The sequence below is a fragment of the Pimephales promelas genome, chromosome 21 (genome assembly GCF_988280905.1).
Source record: "Pimephales promelas chromosome 21, fPimPro1.hap1.1, whole genome shotgun sequence".
In the NCBI taxonomy this organism is placed as follows: Eukaryota; Metazoa; Chordata; class Actinopteri; order Cypriniformes; family Leuciscidae; genus Pimephales; species Pimephales promelas.
The window spans coordinates 327,425-351,835 of record NC_142789.1 but is presented as its reverse complement, the minus strand read 5'-3'; the positions used below and the strand labels follow the sequence as shown (position 1 = coordinate 351,835).

Here is a 24,411-nt window from a genome sequence, read left to right as displayed (position 1 = left end):
TTTGTTTCGTGTTGTATTAATCACATCACAGTTATGACTTTAAGAGCAAAAAACAACAGAGCGGTAATGAAGCCTTGCCCTGCAGGATTGAGGGAGTTTCACAAGGAATCTGTTCTGTAGGAGCTGTTAGTGAATCAGGACAGTTTACAGTTAGAGAAAACATGGCGGAAGAAAAGCCAGTTCCAGTATTGATGAAGGAGTTCCAGTATTGATGAAGGAGTTCCAGTATTGATGAAGGAGTTCCAGTATTGATGAAGGAGTTCCAGTATTGATGAGGTAAGGAGTTCCAGTATTGATGAAGGAGTTCCAGTATTGATGAGGTAAGGAGTTCCAGTATTGATGAGGTAAGAAGTTCCGGTATTGATGAAGGAGTTCCAGTATTGATGAGGTAAGGAGTTCCAGTATTGATGAAGGAGTTCCGGTATTGATGAGGTAAGGAGTTCCAGTATTGATGAGGTAAGAAGTTCCGGTATTGATGAAGGAGTTCCAGTATTGATGAGGTAAGGAGTTCCAGTATTGATGAAGGAGTTCCAGTATTGATGAAGGAGTTCCAGTATTGATGAAGGAGTTCCAGTATTGATGAAGGAGTTCCAGTATTGATGAAGGAGTTCCAGTATTGATGAAGGAGTTCCAGTATTGATGAAGGAGTTCCAGTATTGATGAAGAAGTTCCAGTATTGATGAGGTAAGAAGTTCCGGTATTGATGAAGAAGTTCCGGTATTGATGAAGGAGTTCCAGTATTGATGAGGTAAGGAGTTCCAGTATTGATGAAGGAGTTCCAGTATTGATGAAGTAAGAAGTTCCAGTATTGATGAAGGAGTTCCAGTATTGATGAGGTAAGGAGTTCCAGTATTGATGAAGGAGTTCCAGTATTGATGAGGTAAGGAGTTCCAGTATTGATGAAGGAGTTCCAGTATTGATGAGGTAAGGAGTTCCAGTATTGATGAAGGAGTTCCAGTATTGATGAGGTAAGGAGTTCCAGTATTGATGAAGGAGTTCCAGTATTGATGAGGTAAGGAGTTCCAGTATTGATGAAGAAGTTCCAGTATTGATGAAGTAAGAAGTTCCAGTATTGATGAAGTAAGAAGTTCCAGTATTGATGAAGGAGTTCCAGTATTGATGAAGTAAGAAGTTCCAGTATTGATGAAGTAAGAAGTTCCAGTATTGATGAAGGAGTTCCAGTATTGATGAGGTAAGGAGTTCCGGTATTGATGAAGGAGTTCCAGTATTGATGAGGTAAGGAGTTCCAGTATTGATGAAGAAGTTCCAGTATTGATGAGGTAAGGAGTTCCAGTATTGATGAAGGAGTTCCAGTATTGATGAGGTAAGGAGTTCCAGTATTGATGAAGAAGTTCCAGTATTGATGAAGTAAGAAGTTCCAGTATTGATGAAGTAAGAAGTTCCAGTATTGATGAAGGAGTTCCAGTATTGATGAAGTAAGAAGTTCCAGTATTGATGAAGGAGTTCCAGTATTGATGAGGTAAGGAGTTCCAGTATTGATGAAGAAGTTCCGGTATTGATGAGGTAAGGAGTTCCAGTATTGATGAAGGAGTTCCAGTATTGATGAGGTAAGGAGTTCCAGTATTGATGAAGAAGTTCCGGTATTGATGAGGTAAGGAGTTCCAGTATTGATGAGGTAAGGAGTTCCAGTATTGATGAAGTAAGAAGTTCCGGTATTGATGAAGAAGTTCCGGTATTGATGAGGTAAGGAGTTCCAGTATTGATGAGGTAAGGAGTTCCAGTATTGATGAAGGAGTTCCAGTATTGATGAGGTAAGGAGTTCCGGTATTGATGAAGAAGTTCCGGTATTGATGAGGTAAGGAGTTCCAGTATTGATGAGGTAAGGAGTTCCAGTATTGATGAAGTAAGAAGTTCCGGTATTGATGAAGAAGTTCCGGTATTGATGAGGTAAGGAGTTCCAGTATTGATGAGGTAAGGAGTTCCAGTATTGATGAAGGAGTTCCGGTATTGATGAAGTAAGAAGTTCCAGTATTGATGAAGGAGTTCCAGTATTGATGAGGTAAGGAGTTCCAGTATTGATGAAGGAGTTCCAGTATTGATGAAGTAAGAAGTTCCGGTATTGATGAAGGAGTTCCAGTATTGATGAGGTAAGGAGTTCCGGTATTGATGAAGAAGTTCCGGTATTAATGAGGTAAGGAGTTCCAGTATTGATGAGGTAAGGAGCTCCAGTATTGATGAAGAAGTTCCAGTATTGATGAAGTAAGAAGTTCCAGTATTGATGAAGTAAGAAGTTCCAGTATTGATGAAGTAAGAAGTTCCAGTATTGATGAAGGAGTTCCAGTATTGATGAAGTAAGAAGTTCCAGTATTGATGAAGTAAGAAGTTCCAGTATTGATGAAGGAGTTCCAGTATTGATGAGGTAAGGAGTTCCGGTATTGATGAAGAAGTTCCGGTATTGATGAAGTAAGAAGTTCCAGTATTGATGAAGTAAGAAGTTCCAGTATTGATGAAGGAGTTCCAGTATTGATGAAGTAAGAAGTTCCAGTATTGATGAAGTAAGAAGTTCCAGTATTGATGAAGGAGTTCCAGTATTGATGAAGTAAGAAGTTCCAGTATTGATGAAGTAAGAAGTTCCAGTATTGATGAAGGAGTTCCAGTATTGATGAAGTAAGAAGTTCCAGTATTGATGAAGTAAGAAGTTCCAGTATTGATGAAGGAGTTCCAGTATTGATGAGGTAAGGAGTTCCGGTATTGATGAAGAAGTTCCGGTATTGATGAGGTAAGGAGTTCCAGTATTGATGAGGTAAGGAGTTCCAGTATTGATGAAGTAAGAAGTTCCGGTATTGATGAAGAAGTTCCGGTATTGATGAGGTAAGGAGTTCCAGTATTGATGAGGTAAGGAGTTCCAGTATTGATGAAGAAGTTCCAGTATTGATGAGGTAAGGAGTTCCAGTATTGATGAAGAAGTTCCAGTATTGATGAGGTAAGGAGTTCCAGTATTGATGAAGGAGTTCCAGTATTGATGAAGTAAGAAGTTCCAGTATTGATGAAGGAGTTCCAGTATTGATGAGGTAAGGAGTTCCGGTATTGATGAAGAAGTTCCGGTATTGATGAGGTAAGGAGTTCCAGTATTGATGAGGTAAGGAGTTCCAGTATTGATGAAGAAGTTCCAGTATTGATGAAGGAGTTCCAGTATTGATGAGGTAAGGAGTTCCGGTATTGATGAAGAAGTTCCGGTATTGATGAGGTAAGGAGTTCCAGTATTGATGAGGTAAGGAGTTCCAGTATTGATGAAGAAGTTCCAGTATTGATGAGGTAAGGAGTTCCAGTATTGATGAGGTAAGGAGTTCCAGTATTGATGAAGAAGTTCCAGTATTGATGAGGTAAGGAGTTCCAGTATTGATGAAGAAGTTCCGGTATTGATGAAGGATTTCCAGTATTGATGAAGGAGTTCCAGTATTGATGAAGAAGTTCCGGTATTGATGAGGTAAGGAGTTCCAGTATTGATGAAGGAGTTCCAGTATTGATGAAGTAAGAAGTTCCAGTATTGATGAAGGAGTTCCAGTATTGATGAAGGAGTTCCAGTATTGATGAAGGAGTTCCAGTATTGATGAGGTAAGGAGTTCCAGTATTGATGAAGAAGTTCCGGTATTGATGAAGGAGTTCCAGTATTGATGAAGGAGTTCCAGTATTGATGAAGGAGTTCCAGTATTGATGAAGAAGTTCCAGTATTGATGAAGAAGTTCCGGTATTGATAAAGAAGTTCCGGTATTGATGAAGAAGTTCCGGTATTGATGAAGGAGTTCCAGTATTGATGAAGGAGTTCCAGTATTGATGAAGAAGTTCCAGTATTGATGAAGAAGTTCCGGTATTGATGAAGAAGTTCCGGTATTGATGAAGGAGTTCCAGTATTGATGAAGGAGTTCCAGTATTGATGAAGGAGTTCCAGTATTGATGAGGTAAGGAGTTCCAGTATTGATGAAGGAGTTCCAGTATTGATGAAGAAGTTCCAGTATTGATGAAGAAGTTCCGGTATTGATGAAGAAGTTCCGGTATTGATGGAGTTCCAGTATTGATGAAGGAGTTCCAGTATTGATGAAGGAGTTCCAGTATTGATGAGGTAAGGAGTTCCAGTATTGATGAAGGAGTTCCAGTATTGATGAAGAAGTTCCAGTATTGATGAAGAAGTTCCGGTATTGATGAAGAAGTTCCGGTATTGATGAAGAAGTTCCGGTATTGATGAGGTAAGGAGTTCCAGTATCTATATGGGTCTATACGACTCCAACAATTGATTGAGTAATTGTACAAAAAATATACATTTTTAATCATACAACTAATATATCATTTTTTTTGTTTACTTCTCATCTATTCATTAATGCTGTGTTTTTGGAGATATAAAGTACCTTTGTATCCACATATACCACACAATTTCCTAACTACACCATTAGCTTTAGCATTAGCATATGAAATGTTTATGATACATTGCATAAATATTTATGATACATTGCATTTATGCTCTAGTACTAGGCCTTCATTTCTGTGTAAAAATTTTCAGATTTATGCCGGATTTATTTATTTTGACACATAAAGAATATATATTTAGCCAGTTTTTTTTTCACATTTCCCATTCATTTCAATGTGGGGTCATATTGACCCTGAAGACCAGAAGTGTAAACATTTTTTTTACATGCCTTCAGAACAACCGAATCAAGCCCAGTTTTTTGTGTGTGTATAGATAGATAATGTATGAAAAGTCACAAAATCGTGTTCCACTGAGATGAAGGGAACCTTTTTTTTAATAAGTAAACCTCGATTGGGGTCGTATAGACCCCATGACCCGATTGAGGGTTAAATACCAGATAACTTTCGCCAAATATTTTTGCTGGAAGAACATTTGCTCATAACTTTGAGAGAACCTAATAAACACGGTCACCTAATGACATTTCATTGACAGACTCTGCAATCCCAGAGAAAGAGCCAATGGAGCAATATGGCATTCTGCATTCTCGAATGCCTGTATTTTCCCATCAGTAATAATCTGAGATATGTTAGTCAGTGGTTGCACTGGTTTGAGTAAACAGACTCGGACCCACTGAACATCCGCACCTGCTCCGTCACTCTTTTCCAGTCCTTTGAATATCTCTTGTTTATTTACAATGCTCATTTGCATAGACTGGGCTGAAGCTGGATCCTGATTGGCTGCTGAGCGGAGCTTTGAGTGACAGCAGGCAAATACAATCAAATGAAGCATCTGTTCAATCGCAGCAAAGATATGGACAAAAAAGGGCATATTTTAGTTTCTTGTCTGCTATAGGACCAGAGAACCCCGGACCTGTGTGCTATCTCTGGACTAAACACATCAGTTTCAATCTATCTGAGGAGAGTCTTCTTCAAACATCACCCTTTGGACTTCAAGGTAACTATTCAAACTTGAAATTTATGTCGCTTTAACAACATTCAACTGTTATTAAGACTATTTTACATTGAGTAAATATAATAAAACATTCAGTAGTGGCCAAAAGTGATACCTGGCCTAGGAAATAGACATAATCACACTTTATTCAAATATTATTATAAGTGTGTTAAAGATTTTGTCAACATATTGTGTAGTTGTGCTGTGTGTCAATTGTTTTACATGTACAGTATATATATATATTAACGTAATGAAACATTGTGGAACATAATTTGTAGCCACAAGCAAAAACAAGAGTGAACCAATGACTTATTATGTTTGCTTTTTCTGGCAGCTTTTTGTTTTTCTATGCAATTTTTATAAAATAAAAAAAAACATTGCATAGTAAAATAAAATGTAGGTGTAATTTTTGCCTTTTTTAACCAAATAATTGTATCAGATTAACCTTAACCGAGTTTATTTTTTTTTGTTCTTCCTCCATATTTTTTTTTAAATAATTTAAAATATATTTCCTCATATTTTGATAGTTCATTAAATTTGTAGTCATTAAAAACAAATCTCCCCTCCGGACATCACTTTTGCTTCAACATGAAGGAAGGTCTAATGATAGTAAATTAAAGGTGTGTGTTTTACTGTTTGTGTTGTTAGTGTTGAAAAATGCAGCAAACGTTCCGAGCCGTCACACACTCTCCGGGAACGCTCATCTGGAGGATCGAGGTGGGTTTCATTGGTGAAAGAATCATTTAACATAATCTATTGAAGAAACATAATGTTCTCGCTGCTGTTGACTTCGCTGCATCTTTTGATCAAGAATAAATTCATTTTTAAATTCCCACTCAATACAGCCTGCAATGTGCAGTTTGCATATATAATGTTCGATAATATAAGCCAACTATTGTATTACTGATGGGATGTACATTATGTGAAATTTGTTTGCGAAATGCCCCGCCCCTTTTCATAACTGCCAGATTAACACGCTACTAACTAACTCAGCCAGGCCCCGCCCCTTTATTCTACGTATGAATTATTATAATGAGGAATATTGTGACGTTTTCGGAAGAAACTCAAGACTAAGATGGAGGCGTTTCAGGAGTTCAGGAACACTGACATAGAGGAGAACTGGAGCTTTCATGATCAAACAGCAACATCACACTAAACACAGATGAAGAAAAGCTGAATATCTGCTCTTTAAGTCTCTGAAGCTCATTTCATTTTCCATTAAGAGTGTGAATACTTTTTCAGTACTCTTTCCTTACTCTGGATTTCTTCTCTGGTGTTCTTATGAAAGGCAGTATATAAAGCTTAAATTTTACAATATTGAATGCAAGTGAATACCAATTAAAGGAGTAACCGATGTATTCTTCATATTAATAACCGGTGGCCGGGTTCACGGAAATCTTCCGTCTTAAGAAAGTGTAGAAGGGCCAGGGAAACAGCTGTCAGCTCCAAGCTGTTTATTTGCTCCAAGAGAGAGTCTGCCCAGTCCAGACATCCGTCATAATCGTAATCATAATCGTCGTAATCATTTGGTGATGGCAAACAGAGCCCATGCTAACCTCTTTCTGAGTGAAGAGGGGGTCCCGCCAGACTGAAAGGGCGTAGGAGCAGCTGTGCAACACCTTCAACAGGGGAAGAGCCGGTTCTGTCCACCGGGCCCTGAGAGCTTCATCCACCGAAGAAAAGGTCTCATGTGGAGCAACCCTAAGGAGGCTGCGGCCACGAGACCCAGACGGCTACGGCAAGTGCCCACAGAAACATGATGGCCGAGCCTGAAGCGGGCCAAACGTGTCACGAGACTGGAAATCAGGGCCTGCATCAGAACGGAATCCAGGTGAACCCCTTAGAAAACTGTGCGTTGAACTGGGATGAGAACACACACCGGGATGAATTCGACAAAGGAAAAATGTCCCTGTGGTGGGTCTCCAATTCCCTGGAGCGGGCTAAAAGGAGCCAATCATCCAAGTAGTTGAGTATACGAATGCCCTGAAGCTGCAATGGGGCAAGAGCAGCATCTATACGTCCTCGGCGCTAGAGCGAGACCAAAGGGAAGGACTCTGTACTGGTAAGCCTTTCCTCAAAAGGTGAATCTAAGGAACCTCCTGTGTCTTTATACAACCTGAATATGAAAATATGCATCCTTCATTCTACTGTCAAGAACCAGTCCACCGCACGAATTTGAGATATGATAGCTTTTAGCGTCAACATCTTGAATCTCCCTCTGTAAAGGCAGGGTCTAGTGTAGGTCACAGACCGCCGCCCTTCTTCGGGACCAGGAAGTAATGGCTTATAAACCTTGCTTGACTTCCTTTGAGGTAACCTCTTCTATCGCCCCCTTGAGGAGAAGGGATGTAATCTCTGAGGCACTGTCTACACTCAGAAAAACCCTGTTGAGGCAAGAGGGGTTGTGGAAGAACTGAAGCATGTAGCCGAGCCAAACCGTGTGGAGAACCCAAGGCGATCTCCTGGCAAACGCCTCCATTCTTGAAAGAAATGATAAGGTGGAAGCGGAGTGGTGCAATGCCCTCTGCACATACCTGTGTTCGGGGGTCGTGCTGACTCCTGTGGGGTGGCGTGGTCGACCGTGAAGGAGAGCACCTGGCGTCTTGAGGTACCACTGGCTGGATTAGATTAGGGTATGCTGATGCTGATGCTCAAATCCAAATGAAAACAAGAATGAAGGGCTAGAATGGTCGATTCATGAAGGCATTAGTGATGTCACTAACCCCGGAGGAAGCTTGTGTAGCTCCTACCAGCCGTTTGTTGTAGTCCTTAAAAAGTGATTTCTGTAACTTGCGTTGTAACTTTGCAGATGTTGTTTATGCTCAAACAGCAATATTACACACTAACTATAGGGAAATCATAATTATCAACACAAAATGAAAGATTTTGGACAATGTTTCTAGACAATTTCACTGATTTTCTTTTCTCCAGAAAATGGATCTTGTTTTGGTCCCGGAAAAATTCCACGGCCAGTTCTATGACGGAGACTGTTACCTGCTGCTGTCAGTGAGTGTGCTCTTCAGATTCGGTAGATGTGTTCAGCGCGGACTGCAGTTGCAGCTTCATGGTTTTGTCTCTGGTTTCAGACTCGTAAAACTGGCGGATCCGTGTTCTACGACATCCACTACTGGCTGGGCTCGCAGAGTTCGGTGGACGAACAGGGATCCGCCGCGGTCTACGCCGTTCAGCTCGATGAGTTCCTCGGCTCTTCTCCGGTCCAACACCGAGAGGTTCAGGCTCACGAATCCAGCATCTTTTGTGGATACTTCAAACAGGGCATCATGTAGGAGTCTCTCTCTCTCTCTCTCTCTCTCTCTCTCTCTCTCACACACACACACAAACAAACATGTATATTAGGTATTATCAGTACTGAACACTGATGAAGAACTGAACTCAACGGTCAATGGTGTGTTTCGTTTGAGTGTGTGTGAGCATGTGTTTTAGTGCACGAGGACGACAGAACCTACAGTTATATGTGTTTATGTCCAGTTACAAGTCAGGAGGAGTGTCGTCAGGAATGAACCATGTGGAGACGAACACGTACAACATTCAGAGGCTTCTGCACGTGAAGGGGAGGAGAAACGTGACCGGCACTGAGGTGAGGATCTGGCACACACACACACACACACACACACACACAAACCATAGACGTTGGAACGGGGGGGGGGGGGCAGCCCCTCACACACTCTCACTGAACGCTCACACACACTCTCACTGATCTCTCATTATTTGAGATATCAACCTCACATTTGGAAAACGACTGGTATAGATTTATGGCTTTGATTTTCTAGCTATGTTAGAGTTCAAAATGTTTCATAAAATTTTTAATATTATTATATTATATAATATAATATTTAACCCTATATAACTTTTTTGTTTTACTTTTTAAATTTGTTTTACATCAACAATAATCTGCCAATGTTTTTCTTTAAAATGAGACCAAACTTCAGTCTCTTCTCTCAAACTTCACGCTTTCGTCCGCTGTGGACCTGTGTGTGTGTGTGTGTTACTGTAATTAATGTACAAGGGTTAAAATCATTCAGACTTTAATCCTCAGGCTATGAATGATGAAATATTGTGCAGGTGGAAATGAGCTGGAAGAGCTTTGACACTGGGAGCGTGTTTCTGTTGGATCTGGGAAAGACCATTATCCAGTGGAACGGCCCGGCGAGCAACACACAAGAGCGTCTGAAGGTTGGCAGCTAATATATATATACATATATATAGAGAGAGATAATGTTTAATGCGGTTTGTGGTGGTCTCTCAGGGCATGATGTTGGCGAAGGACATCCGGGACCGTGAGCGGGGCGGTCGGGCAGAGATCGGCGTGGTCGAAGGAGACGACGAGGCCAGATCTCCTCAGCTGATAGAGGTTATGGAGGACATCATGGGTGAAAGGCCCTCAGAGCTGCCCAGCGGGACGCCCGACGAGATCTCGGACCGAGAGCAAATGAAAAAGCTCACGCTCTATCAGTAAGAGCCCGCACACACACACACACACACACCGTCCTTCATCTCAGCGGCTGGAAACATGTGACCCTGGACCACAACACCAGTCACATGGGTCAATTTGTGGAAATCGAGATTAACGCATGATCTGAAAGCTGGATAAAAAGGCTTTCCATCGATGTGTGGTTTGTTAGGATAGGATTTGGCTGAGATAGAACAATTTGAAAATCTGGAATCTGAGGGTCCAAAAAATCAAAACATTGAGAAAATCACCTTTAAAGGTGCAGTGTGTGATGTTCAGGAGGATCTGGATCTGGATCACAAAAAACTGGCTCCTCTTTGCTGTCTCAGACGACGACATCACTTCCTGTCGGCCACCGTAACTTCTGTTGGGTGCAATTCACAACCTCACCACTAGATGCCTCTAAACATCACACACTGCAGCTTTAAAGTCCATTTATGTTGGCGATCGTGCTGCATCCACTCTCGAAAATAAATATTTGAGATTTTTACGGTAGGAAATTTACAAAACTTTACTTTATATGCTAATGATTTTTGGCATAAAAGAAAAATCAATGATTTTGACCCGTACAGTGTGTTGTTGGCTATTGCCACAGATACACCCGTGCGACACCCGTGTGATCCAGGGTCACAAATATCATTTATCCCTTGATTGATTAAATGGCTCATATGTGAATCTAACTCATCTCAAACTCTAAAGTGTGTCCGATGCGAACGGATCGATGAAGATCACTGAGATCGCAACCAGTCCACTCACACAAGACTTGCTGAATCACGATGTAAGTACACGGTTTCCACAAAAATATAGCTGTTTTCAACACTGATAATAATCATAATTGTTGCTTGATCATCAGATCCTCATATTAGAGTGACACTGAAGACTGGAGTAATGATGCTGAAAATTCAGCTTTGATCACAGAAATAAATTACACTTTACTATACATTCACATAGAAAACATAGTTTTAAATTGTAATATTTTACTGTTTTACTGTATTTTTACTGTATTACTGTAACAGTTGCAAACTCTTCCTGGGTCTCTCCTTCTGTGTCTGACTTGTAAGGCTGTACTCGTTACTGAGTGTTATTGACATTTTGCCTGAGAGAAATGCAGCTGTTATGTTCCATCCAGTATCTGAAGCTCATGTAAAGGCTCCGCCCTCTTCTGAACAGAGGCGGAGCTGCAGCTCATTTGCATTTAAGGGGCCACACAAAAAAAGGAGTGTTTCCCTCTCATCTAAAAGGGGAATTTTGCCAAGCTGTAATAAAGAATCTGGGTGGTGTTTTGAGTGGAAACTTCACACACACATTCTGATTTATATTACATCATGTGAAAATGGGCATAATACGTCACCTTTCATAAACCTTCACATCTATCTATCTATCTATCTATCTTTCTATCTTTCTAGGACTGTTATATTTTGGATCAGGGGGGAATGTCAATATTTGTGTGGAAGGGAAAGACGGCCAACAAGGCGGAGAGACAAGCAGCAATGACTCGAGCTCTGGTGAGTTTATTCGCTTAAATCGGCTGATTCATTACAGGGTTGCACTTTATTTTACAGTCCACTTTGGACATTCTCCTGACTATGAGTAACTGTGCACCTACACGTCAACTATAGTCATTATATAGGGTTAGTAGAATAAGTTGAGATGTAGTTGCACAGTCAGGAGAATGTCTGAAGTTTCACATGTAAAGAAAGTGTTGTGTGCTAATGCGACTGATTCTGCAGGAGTTCATCAAACTGAAGGGATATCTTCTCAGCACTAAAGTGGAGGCTCTCAGTGATGGAGGGGAATCGGCTCTGTTTAAACAGCTCTTCACCAGCTGGAGGGTCCGAGAGCAGACGATAGGTCTGGGCCGAACACACACCGTGGGGAAAATCGGTATGTGCCTCTCACTCTCACACACACACACACACACACACACACACTTTCAGAGGAAGGCCTGTGTTTTAATGTCTTTCAACATTAGTTACACTGACCTTCTGTTTGTAATCTCCCTATTAGTTTATATTCTATTTCACTGTTCCAGACGGCCAGAGACGGTCAATACATGGTGGAAGGAGTCGCTAAATTTATCGCTGATATTACAGTAACTCACTGGTTGCCCACGGTTGTTTTCCAGTCCCTCCAGAAAAACGCGATTATGCGATCGCTGAATTCAATGCAAAATCAGCCAAAGTCCGCATATTTATGCGGGGGCTGCATTTTTTCAAATACGCCGCACTTTCGCCGCATAAATTGCCGATTTCCGTGCAAAATATGCGGGGTTTGCATAATTTCATAATCCTCGCATTTTCGTTGCAAAAAAAGTCACATGTATCTTAGCAGAAAGTTGAAAAATGTTGCGTTTGCTTCACACCAGAGCAGCCATTTCCCCCTGTTTCCATGGGAACGTTATGAAGTGACGCAATTACGCGACGCCAGACAGACTCACGGAGGGGATTGACATCTCACAAATCTAACTCGTATAACTGTCTGTCACACGTTCTACCGTCACATCGTTACTTAATAAACAACATAATATAAAAGAAGTAGCATCAAACAGAAATTACCCGCACACATGGGGTGTTTGAGACACTGCAGAGAGTTCAACAGGGAGCGCGCAGCTCTTAAAGGGGCCACACCTTATTTACACTAGTTACAGTCTGAAATAAAAACAAGATGAGTTCCCAGCACTTTCTATGATGTAGTATGCTTGCTTATCAAAGGAAGTAATAAGAAATGACTCTTACATTAGCCTAGTGAGAACAGGATGTTGGGGGAATCACTTTTTTTCTCTTTTTCATCAAACCGCAATTTTTGCAAATTCCTGCAATTTCATCGCATAAAATTGCATAAATTTACGGTATGATGCTGGCAACCACAGCTGCCAGTGGTTTACCGCGTAATCAATCAATTTTTGCCCGCAACAATCACAAAAAAAACTCCACGTTTTTCTGGAAGGACTGAATACTATTATGGTAAATGTTATATATAAATTGCAAATTTTTTCACAAATTTTTGGAAATTACCACCACAAAATCAGTCATTTTGATCGCAAAAATCACACAAAAAAATCGTGAAATCCTGGAGGGACTGGTTTTCTGTGGCTGCCTCGTGTTCCACAGGCTGAAATCTTTGATAAGAGATTGACAGATTAAGAGATTGACCTCATGGATGCCCATGTGTAATGCCCTGCCTGTCTATGCATCGAACATCTCAGGGAGGCGTTTGCAAAACTCTCGCCCGGATTGTAATTTGATGCCGTTGAAGATAATGTCATGATTCTGCCTTTGTATCCTTGATTCTCCCTAGTCTTGAGGCAGAATCATGACAGACCCATGTTTTGCGTGGAAGCACCATGTGCTTGTGCTGTCTCGTTGCGTAACCCCGTCCCCTTGTTCTCATCGTTAGTCAAACACCTTGTGTTTGCTGTCCTGTGACAGTTCATTGCCTTACCTGTATCATTCCTTGTGTGTGATTCGGCTGCCGGCTCAACTCGCATCCCTGGTCGCTGCACCAGTGTGGCAGACGTGCAGACGTGCAGACGTGCAGACGTGCAGACGTGGCGTCACCCCTGCCACCGAGAAGGATCTGGCCTGGGGTTGAGAGGGTGCTCTCCCAGTGTTCAGCGGGAGTAAGGAATACGTTATGAGTGCTAGAGCACCTTCAACACGTTGGACTTACGCCAATAACTTATGCCAGATCGTGCCCTCAACCCAGTTGATTGTCCCATCAGTGTGGTTCTGGACTTTTGTAGCACTTTTCTTGGATACTGGATGTTCTCCTGAAACACTTAAAGTGCTTGTGGCTGCCCTGTCTGCTTATCAGGATCCTATGGAGCAGGTGCCAATTGGTGCAAATAGGCTAGTGGCTTTTCTCAAAGAAGCTGTTTGGCTAAAGCCACCAGTACGCTTAATGTGTACCCAGTGGGATTGGAAAGTCTGTGTTCAGCACCTTACGAACCTATTAAACAGGCAGATATTAGTCCTTTCTATGAAGACAGCATTTCTGTTAGCCAGAACATCAGCCAAAAGGGATGGTGAATGTCCTCAGTGTCTGTGTTTTAGAGGTGGAATAAATGACGATATGTAAGTTTGTGAAGCCGTTTTGTGTTTCCATTTCCCATTTGAATGACTGACTCTGTCCTTCCCTGTTTGGATTATTATCATCTTCTTCCTGTTTGGATTCATGATTCTTGTTTTGTTCACACCATTCCTACATGTATGTGTCTTCATTTAATAAACTATTGCTCATCATTTTCACATCTGGCTTCCTAATCCAGCTGGTGTAGGAGACTAAGGAAGCTTGTTCCTGCTACGGCATTACAAAATACACAATTTGAATGCGTCTTTTTGTGACAATTTGAACTTTTTTTGCAGTCATATGCAAATGACACAGTTCGCGAAAAATGTATTAATTTAAACAATGTAATAATTTAAGGCAGAAACAATGAGCTCATTGAAGTAATGAAAACATGATAATAAATGATTATTGACATATAGAAAGTTGTTGCATTGAGTCTTGTTTAATGACAGATTTATCAAAATTATGTGAATTTTTTAGCAAATGTCTGCCTATGATGTCAGAAAAAAAATACTTGATTCAAAGGGAAAACAATATTATTTTTCTGACTCCAAATGGCCCAAATATTTGTTTTTGTTTTTAAGAAAACAAGACTTAATATCTTCAGTCATTTTGCGTCTCCTCCAGTAAATGTATTTTAATTTAAAGGGTTAGTTCACCCAAAAATGAAAATTAAGTCATTAATTACTCACCCCCATGCTGTACCAACCCCGTAAGACCTTCGTTCATCTTCGGAACACAAATGAAGATATTTTTGATTGAATCTGAGAGCTGGATCAGTCCTAGATAGACTGCCTAAGGGACTGCCTCTTGACGGCCCATAAAGTCATTAAAGAAAAGGTTTAAATATTCCATGTGCCTACAGTGGCTCAACTATAACTTTATCAAGCGACGAGACTACTTTTTGTGCGAAAAAAAAACACGTAAATAACGACTTTATTCGACTTTCCATTACTTCCTTATGGGCGCATGCGCGAGAACTGAGACGAGACCGTTCTTCTTCGACTACTTTTTGTTACCGGCTGCTCACCGCTTAGGAGTTTTACCGCCCCCTACCGTATAAGATGACGTACTGCTTGTAAACAGAACGTTTTGCGCCTCCGGCTATATCAGTACGTCATCTTATACGGTAGGGGGCGGTAAAACTCCTAAGCGGTGAGCAGCCGGTAACAAAAAGTAGTCGAAGAAGAACGGTCTCGTCTCAGTTCTCGCGCATGCGCCCATAAGGAAGTAATGGAAAGTCGAATAAAGTCGTTATTTACGTTTTTTTTTCGCACAAAAAGTAGTCTCGTCGCTTGATAAAGTTATAGTTGAGCCACTGTAGGCACATGGAATATTTAAACCTTTTCTTTTAATGACTTTCTGGGCCGTCAAGAGTCAGTCCCTCAGGCTGTCTATGGAAGAGTGATCCAGCCCTCAGATTCAATCAAAAATATCTTTATTTGTGTTCCGAAGATGAACGAAGGTCTTACGGGGTTGGTACAGCATGGGGGTGAGTAATTAATGACTTAATTTTCATTTTTGGGTGAACTAACCCTTTAAGAATGTTTTTGTATTGGAAAATGAGACAACATCCCGAGGAAAACGCTGACTTTTTTTGCAGTGTACCAAATGTATTTTGTAGAGGAGTGTGAAAATGTGACGTGTTTAGCTCACTTACTTAAAAAAATGGAGTAAACCTGTTGCCTTGAAATTGAAAAGTAAATCAACTTAATACTTAATTGAAAAAAAAGTTATGTGACCCTGACAATTCCACATTACTTTATTCGATTAACCATGAAGTAACCATAACTTATTAATTTTAAGGCAATGGGTTTCCTCAAAATAATTTAAGTTCAGTCAACTGGTCCCTTTTTACAGTGTGGTGGTTCTGCGCTACATGCAGCTATGATGTTCATTTCATGAGGTCGTTAATCTTTGCTGTTTCTTCTTCTTAATCAGCTGATGTCCCTCAAGAGAAGTTTGATGCCAGTCGAATGCATGTGATGCCCGATGTTGCTGCGCAAGAGCGTATGGTGGATGATGGCAGCGGACAGAAGCAGGTAAAGAGGATGACTAAGATCTGATCAGCTAACAGGAGGACTCTGCAATCAGAGCACGAGATAATGGGAGATAGAAATAGACATGAGTCTTCTCCATCCTCAGGTGTGGCGCATTGAGAATTTGGAGATGGTGGAGGTGGATCCTGCAATGCATGGATACTTCTATGGAGGAGATTGCTATCTAATTCTGTACACTTATGATGTTAATGGCAGGAGAAGCCACATCCTTTACATGTGGAAGGTAAAATAACATTTCCCTTATGCATGTAGAACAGAGGAAAGAGTTGTATATTATTAACCCTTTTACACCCTGAAGGCATTTTAATGATTTCACATCTAAGTGGCATACTTAAAAAATATGATTTATAGCTAAAAGAACTCTCATCACTGCTGAGAAAACCCCAGAAAAAGGGATGCAATTTATTGATTTTGTTATTATACGTGGTTCGACTATTAGAAAGCGTATTCAGAATGACGTAAAATCAGCTTTGGGCTTATTTACTATCACGTCAACTGCATCTGAACCAAATTTTGTGTTGATTTCTCAAAGCAATCAAAAGTTCTGGTATTTGGTTGCACATGAATGATGAAAGTAACCCTATGGTTCTCTCCTGAAGGGCCGGCATGCGTCCCAGGATGAAGTGACGGCCTGTGCGTATCAGTCCGTGACCCTGGACCAACAATACGGTGGCCAGCCGGTTCAAGTCAGAGTCTGCATGGGGAAGGAACCGCGACACTTCATGGCCATTTTTAACGGAAAAGTGGTGATCTTTGAGGTAGTCAAGCACTTGCTTCTGTCATAACTCTAGCAGGAATTACACTAAATAGTACATCTAGATATGACAGTTCTGTGTTCAACTACTATCTTTTAACTTTCACAGACATGATCTCATACACGAAGTGACATTCCGTGTTCATATTATAAGCAAAGTTGACTTTTAATGATTAATTTGCTGCAGAAAGAGGTTCAACTTTTAATCGAGTTGAGGTGGTGGTGTTCAGAGGACCTCCCCAGCAAAAAGCATCACTGGCCAAAAGCATCCATTCGCACGTGAATGAATTCTAGGTTTCTGAAATTGCTGTTGTTTTCTAATAAATGCATTTCTTTTGATTCCATTGTAGGGAGGGACGTCCCGAAAGAGTGGCCAAGAGCCGGAGCCCCCTGTGCGGCTGTTCCAGATCTGTGGCACTCACCCAACCAATTCAAAAGCAATAGAGGTTCCAGCTCTGTCAGGCTCCCTCAACTCCAATGATGTCTTCCTTTTAAAAAGCCAGAATGGCGTCTACCTGTGGTATGGCAAAGTACGCAGTCTTCCTACAGAAGTCGAATAACCAATAGTATTTTAATGGAAAAACTCTTAGTCCAGCTCTGCTCTTCACATCATGGGCTTTCGCACTGGAGGAACCTTTTCATAGTTCCTAGAACTATTGACGGAAGTTCCCGGATGTTGGGGCGTTCGCACCGCAGAACCTAGCAACTCCTTTTGGAGGAACTCACTTACTCCTACTACAGAGTTGGTCTAAACCAGCGCTATAGGAACTACCCGTGACGTTAGTGTTCTCTGATTGGCCGAACACACGTTATTATTAAAAAAGCAGTGTAAAAACACAGATTATAACCTATATTTTAAATCTATGAACATGTAAAACAGAGATAGATGAAGCTCTCAACCTTTACGCTGAGGAGAAAACCCAACACAGCTTTGAGGAGACAGAGAGAACCATTAGTTCTTTGGGAACCACAATGTTCCTATAACTGAGTTCCTAGAGCTATCCGGTGCCAAAGCCCCTATGATGGACAGTATTGGGGGAGCAGTATTATTAACCTCTCTTGATAACCTCTCAGGGCTCCAGTGGTGATGAAAGAGCGATGGCTAAAGAGGTGAGCTCCTTCATTCGGCGAGGCTTGTCTGAGGAAATCATGGCTGAGGGACAGGAGCCAATTGAGTTCTGGGAAATCTTGGGTGGAAAAGGACCATACGCAAGCGAAAGAAGGTATACAGAACAAAGTGTTGTGTGTTAATAGATTCAATAGGAAATAAGTTCTGTTCTTGGCTGTTGATGTCACTTCCCCTCAAAGATTACAGATGGTTACGTCTGATCATCAACCACGCCTCTTCGAATGCTCCAATAAGACGGGCCGGTATACTGCGACTGAGGTGACCCAGTTCACACAGGATGATCTGAGAGAGGATGACGTCATGCTTTTGGACACGTGGGATCAGGTAGAGCAACACAGTTTGAACTAAACTATACATTTCATCTGCAATGAAACATAAGCCTTGATATACTCATCATGGTGTTCGCTCTTCATTTAAGGGTTAAAATATTTTGAAACGTCTTTGCAGCAATATTCTGTTTGTGAACATCCCAATGCTGCCCACATTTAGACGAATAAGTAAATATGAGGTTCCAGTCATGTTTATTCAGACAGCACTTTAGATTGCTTTAAAGCAGCAGGTTAACAGTATTAAACATGAACCACAGTGTCAGTGTCTCTTTCAGTTAAAGTCACTATTTCAGTTTCTACTATAAAGGAGCTTTCCAGTGTTTATACTTGCGGAAGGCGGACCCTCAGAGCCACACCCACCTATTACATCATCACCACTGACCAATGGGAGTGCGTTTACCAGCCAAAGCAAACTATTCCAGAAAGTTTACTTTGGCAAGCTGTTTCAAACTCAAGAAACAAACTCCAAACAAACTTTGTTTTGGCCTGATTTTGTTTGAAACCAGGCTAATTTTGCCTATAGGCTCATATTACTACCATTTTTTTTTTTGCTTTAAATAACAAAAAAATAATAATACTGCGCCACTGACTTTAGACCAGGTTTTGTTGGTCAATGGCTCTACTGTATTTCAGTTCCTCAAAATAGCAATGGTCCATCAATGCTCCTGAACACACTCCTGCTTCAGCAGCCCATGGGCCACAGATGGACACAAATGCATTTGCTATTTTAACAGTGTGGTAAAACTAACGAAACACACTTGTGTCGGGCCTGGCGCTGCATTGCACCGAGTGTGTGATAGGGCCCTTGATCTTTAATCACTTGTCAAACCTTGCAGTCCTTACTTCAGCGTTGGGTTCTTCTAGGTATTTCTATGGATTGGAAATGAAGCAAATGATGTGGAGCGTCGGGAATCTGTGACAACATGCCAGGAATACCTGCGGACTCACCCTGGATCCCGAGACCTCGACACTCCTGTGATGATCGTGAAGCAGGGCTTCGAGCCGCCTACCTTCACTGGGTGGTTCACTGCCTGGGACCCTACCAAATGGAGTGTAGGTTTGATTTCCATTGAATTAACGTAGAGAAAATGTTTACAAGCACACTAAGGAGTCATTCTCTGCAGATGAACAACCTCTTAACTCTTTTGTTCTTGCATTAGGGTGGCAAAACCTACGAGCAACTGAAGGAGGAGTTAGGAGAGATTACATTGCCAACTAAAGTTGTTTCTGTATGATCTTATCTACCTTAGAATATAACAAACTTTTCAGTCCATATTTGCATGATTTGCATAAAAGATTTGCAAAAAAATGTTAATTTCCCCTGACAGGAATCCTCTGTTGAAGAGAATGAAAGCGTCACACATTATCCACTGGAAATGCTGATGAACAAACTGGCTGGAGAACTGCCTGAGGATGTGGACCCGGCACACAGAGAGGTGCGTTACGCTTTATTATATCCCAGCTTTCCGAAGCTCGAACAGACACTCGGGCAGCACTAGTTGGTGCTTTTGCTCTGAATCAGGAGTGATCAGCTGAAGTTCCAAGAGATCTGGTCTCTAGATTCCCTTCCCAGCAGAGATTCGGACAATAGTAGAGTTAAAGATTTCCATCTTCAGTACTTCTTCAAAACCCTAAAGAGGCATCATAACCATTAAAGATGAGGTCATTGGGTCCCGAGAGCCAAAGCTGTGGCGTCTGTGTTCTGGCTGGATCCGAGCTGGTCCAGAACCGGATCACAGTCCACTATTTGAGGATTCCTGCTCTAAATCAATCTCCCGAATCTAGTGCAAAACATTAATTTCTCACTGATTATTTTCAACCTGTTTTATAGTATGAATAGAAAAACATCCTTAAATCAAGATACATTTACTTGAGAGGCAAATGACTTCAGATATTAAGTCTTGAGCGATGAGCTGTATATATATATATATATTCGGCTGTATATATAAATTAATTGAATTAATAACTTTTTTACAACAAAAATGAACAATCACTGAACTTACTGAAGCTGGACTGTGACACTATTTTCTTCTGGAAACAAACTTTGTTGCATTATTTTCCTGTTATCTCTGTAAAGCTGCTTTAAAACACTCTGTGTTGCAAAAAGTGCTACATAAATAAAGGTGACTTGGCTTGGTGTGGCTTGGCTCGACTCGACTCGGCTCGATTTGACACTTAATTCGACACGGCTTGACTCGACTCGACTCGACACTTGGCTTGACTCGACTCAACTTGTCTTGACTCGACTCGACTGACTTGACTCGACTCAGCTTGACTTTACTTGACTCGACTCGACTTGACACTTGGCTTGACTTGACTCAACTTGTCTTGACTCGACTCGACACGACTCGGATCGACATGACGCTTCACTCGACTCGACACGGCTCGGCTTGCTTTCGCTTGATTCAACTCGACTCGACTCAACTTGATGCTTGGCTTGACTCGACTCGACACGGCTTGGCTTGCCTTCGCTTGACTCGACTCGGCTCAACTTGACACTAGGCTTGACTTGACTTGGCTTGACTCAACTCAACTCAACTCGACTTGACACTTGACACTTGACTTGACTCAATTAGCCTCGACTCTACTAGGCTCGACTCGACACGGCCCGGATCGACACGGCTCGGCTTGACTTGGCTCGACTCTGCTCGACTCGACTCAACTTGATGCTTGACTCGACTCGGCTTTGCTTGACTCGACTTGACTTGGTCTTGACTCGACTCGACTCGACTTGACTCAACTCGGCTCGACATGACACTTCACTCGACTCAACTTGACACGGCTCGGCCTGCCTTCGCTTGACTCGACTCGACTCGGCTCAACTTGACGCTTGGCTTGACTCAACTCGACTGACTTGACTCGACTCAGCTTGACTTTACTTGACTCGACTCGACTTGACACTTGGCTTGACTTGACTCAACTTGTCTTGACTCGACTCGACACGACTCGGATCGACATGACGCTTCACTCGACTCGACACAGCTCGGCTCGGCTTGCTTTCGCTTGATTCAACTCGACTCGACTCAACTTGATGCTTGACTCGACTCGACTCGAAACGGCTTGGCTTGCCTTCGCTTGACTTGACTCGACTCGGCTCAACTTAACACTAGGCTTGACTTGACTTGGCTTGACTCAACTCAACTCAACTCAACTCGACTTGACACTTGACACTTGACTTGACTCAATTAGCCTCGACTCTACTAGGCTCGACTCGACACGGCCCGGATCGACACGGCTCGGCTTGACTTGGCTCGACTCTGCTCGACTCGACTCAACTTGACGCTTGACTCGACTCGGCTTTGCTTGACTCGACTTGCCTTGGTCTTGACTCGACTTGACTCAACTCGGCTCGACATGACACTTCACTCGACTCGACTTGACACGGCTCGGCCTGCCTTCGCTTGACTCGACTCGACTCGGCTCAACTTGACGCTTGGCTTGACTCAACTCGACTTGACACTTGACTTGACTTGACTTGACTTGACTCGACTCAATTAGCCTCGACTCGGCCCGGATCGACACAGCTCGGCTTGACTTGGCTCGACTCGACTCGGCTCAACTTGACGCTTGGCTTGACTCAACTCGACTTGACACTTGACTTGACTTGACTTGACTCGACTCGACTCAATTAGCCTCGACTCAGCCCGGATCGACACAGCTCGGCTTGACTTTACTTGACTCGACTCGGCTCAACTTGACGCTTGACTTGACTCAACTCGACTTGACACTTGACTTGACTTGACTTGACTCGACTCGACTCAATTAGCCTCGACTCGGCCCGGATCGACACAGCTCGGCTTGACTTTACTTGACTCGACTCGGCTCAACTTGACGCTTGGCTTGACTCAACTCGACTTGACACTTGACTTGACTTGACTTGACTTGACTCGACTCAATTAGCCTCGACTCGGCCCGGATCGACACAGCTCGGCTTGACTTGGCTCGACTCGACTCGGCTCAACTTGACGCTTGGCTTGACTCAACTCGACTTGACACTTGACTTGACTTGACTTGACTCGACTCGACTCAATTAGCCTCGACTCAGCCCGGATCGACACAGCTCGGCTTGACTTGGCTCGACTCGACTCGACTCAACTTGATGCTTGACTCGACTCGACTCGGCTTTGCTTGACTTGGTTTGGCTTGGTAGTCCCAGCGGAGCTTGAGACGCAAGATGGATCTGTATAGACAGCCCCTAGTGGACAACGCTTTCTAGTTCCCGGTTCGTGACATCTCTCGCCTCTGACATCTCGTCACACTGCTGGCTTGATGACACACACGCTTCACGGCCCAGTCACACACAGCCTTCCCTTATAAGACTACCAGGACATGCATTGCCATTTTTTGTTCCATTCGTTGTTAGACATTGTTCCTGTGCGGTTGGTCAGATTTGCACAAAGTCTCTCATGAATCATTTAAGCAAATGCATTGTTGCCTAACCAATTTAGCCCATCTACGAGTGTGTGACACACACGCACACACACGCAGACACACACAACTCATCAGCTCACAACTCATACTGTCGTTCAATGCAAATCGCTGTTAATGCTCATAAAGCACATTCAGGGAAACAGAGAAACATTTGACTATAATATTTGAATAAATTTGATTAAAAGTGTGTTTCTTCTTTCTTTAGAGCTGTGTGTGTGAGCTGTTCTCATGCATATGTAATATGTGATAATATACCGGTATATGTTGTCACTTTATCCGTATGCTGATATACTGATAAAAGTGTTAATATTATTTTATTGATCAAATCATTCAGTTTTTCTGTCTCTGTTTGTGGTGTTCCAGAAGCACCTGTCGGACGAGGACTTCCAGGCCGTGTTCGGGATGCCGAGGGCCGAGTTCGAGCGCTGCCCTCAGTGGAAGCAGAAGGAGCTGAAGAAGGCCAAGGGACTGTTTTAAAAGAGGAAACTTCATTTACATCTTCTGTCATAACTTTACAGTGTAAATGTGGAATAGTTTTCATGTTCCATATACAATACGCATATATTTCAGTTCAGCTAATGCTGTCTTTTGGGAGAAGTAAAAGAAGAACATATATTAAATATGTATACTTAAAATTTTTCTTGCTTCAAGTGACATTAATATTTTTATATTACGTAAGCCCTGAACCGAAATGTTATAAAAAAAATAAATAAATCTAGTCTAATTAAAGTCAAAACATTTCGAGAACATCCAGACTGTTTTCTCGTACTCTCGAAATTGTTCGACTTTAATCTCCAAATGTTTTGACTTTAATCTCAGAAGCTTCCGTATAATATAACCCTAACCCTGACAGCTTTAAAAACAGTGAATGATATATATTTTTTAACTATTTTGGTTGATTGTTATATGAATTATAATTTCCTCTCTCAAGTTTTTATTCTGAAACTGAATGTTGTGTTTTAATCCGTGAACAGAAAATACTCGTGTATAATCTCTCCCTTAAGAAAACGATATTTTCAAAACAATGAGGCAATGTGGTGAATGGGCCTTTAATCTGATTTTTATTATAGTTTTAATTATTTTAAAGAGATTTTTCCTTCACAAGATGAAGCATCATTTTTAATTATTTCTGATAGAATCACAATGTTATTATGAGATTGTGAAACTATGTAAAAAAAGTTATAAGGTTTCATTTACAATGCTTATTAAAATCTCTGTTTTATTTATTATTCTTTTTTTCTTGAAATTTGATGTTTCAATTTAACATATATTGACATGCATGGCAACAAGGTTACTTATATTAATAAAGTTACTTAAAAATTATGAATGAAGATTTCATTATATTTTACAAAACAAACAAATTATTAAATAAAACATAACAAATGTTTCAAAGTGTAAAAGTCTGTTTGTGTGTTTTTTTTTTTGTTTTTTTTTTGAAAATGGTATAAAAGTTTTTCAAAACTTTATGAAACCAACATATGAACTCTCTTTTCGCCACATAATAAAAAAAAATGAAAAAAGTAATTGCACACAATTACACAATTGCAAGATATAAAGTCACTATTGGGAGAAAAAAGTCAAAATTGTGAATTTATTTCTCGCAATTCTGACTTTATAACATGCAATTGTGAGATAAAAACGCAATTATCCTTTAAAATGCTTAATTCTGTGGCCGAAACAGCTTCCTATTAACAAGATAAAAGAATAGCCTCTCTGAGATCTAGATTAGTGTTAAAATTAGCTCTAATTTATAAAGTTAGTTAATTTTAATAAATGAAGAATTAATGATACGTTT

The 24,411-nt window shown here is 41.3% G+C and overlaps 1 protein-coding gene across 1 annotated transcript; it reads left to right on the top strand.

The window, feature by feature from the left end:
- Positions 1-4,227: 4,227 nt before the first annotated feature.
- Positions 4,228-23,968, top strand: avil (advillin). Its single transcript, XM_039656141.2, has 20 exons — positions 4,228-5,377; positions 6,023-6,091; positions 8,306-8,380; positions 8,461-8,657; positions 8,864-8,972; positions 9,458-9,568; positions 9,642-9,847; positions 10,545-10,623; positions 11,252-11,350; positions 11,576-11,729; positions 15,855-15,955; positions 16,059-16,196; positions 16,573-16,731; positions 17,078-17,257; positions 17,802-17,950; positions 18,036-18,180; positions 19,050-19,238; positions 19,346-19,414; positions 19,514-19,621; positions 22,980-23,968. The coding sequence occupies exons 2-20, from the start codon at positions 6,032-6,034 to the stop codon at positions 23,091-23,093; spliced, it is 2,442 nt and encodes an 813-aa protein (XP_039512075.2). The 5' UTR covers positions 4,228-5,377; positions 6,023-6,031; the 3' UTR covers positions 23,094-23,968.
- The last annotated feature ends 443 nt before the right edge of the window (positions 23,969-24,411 follow it).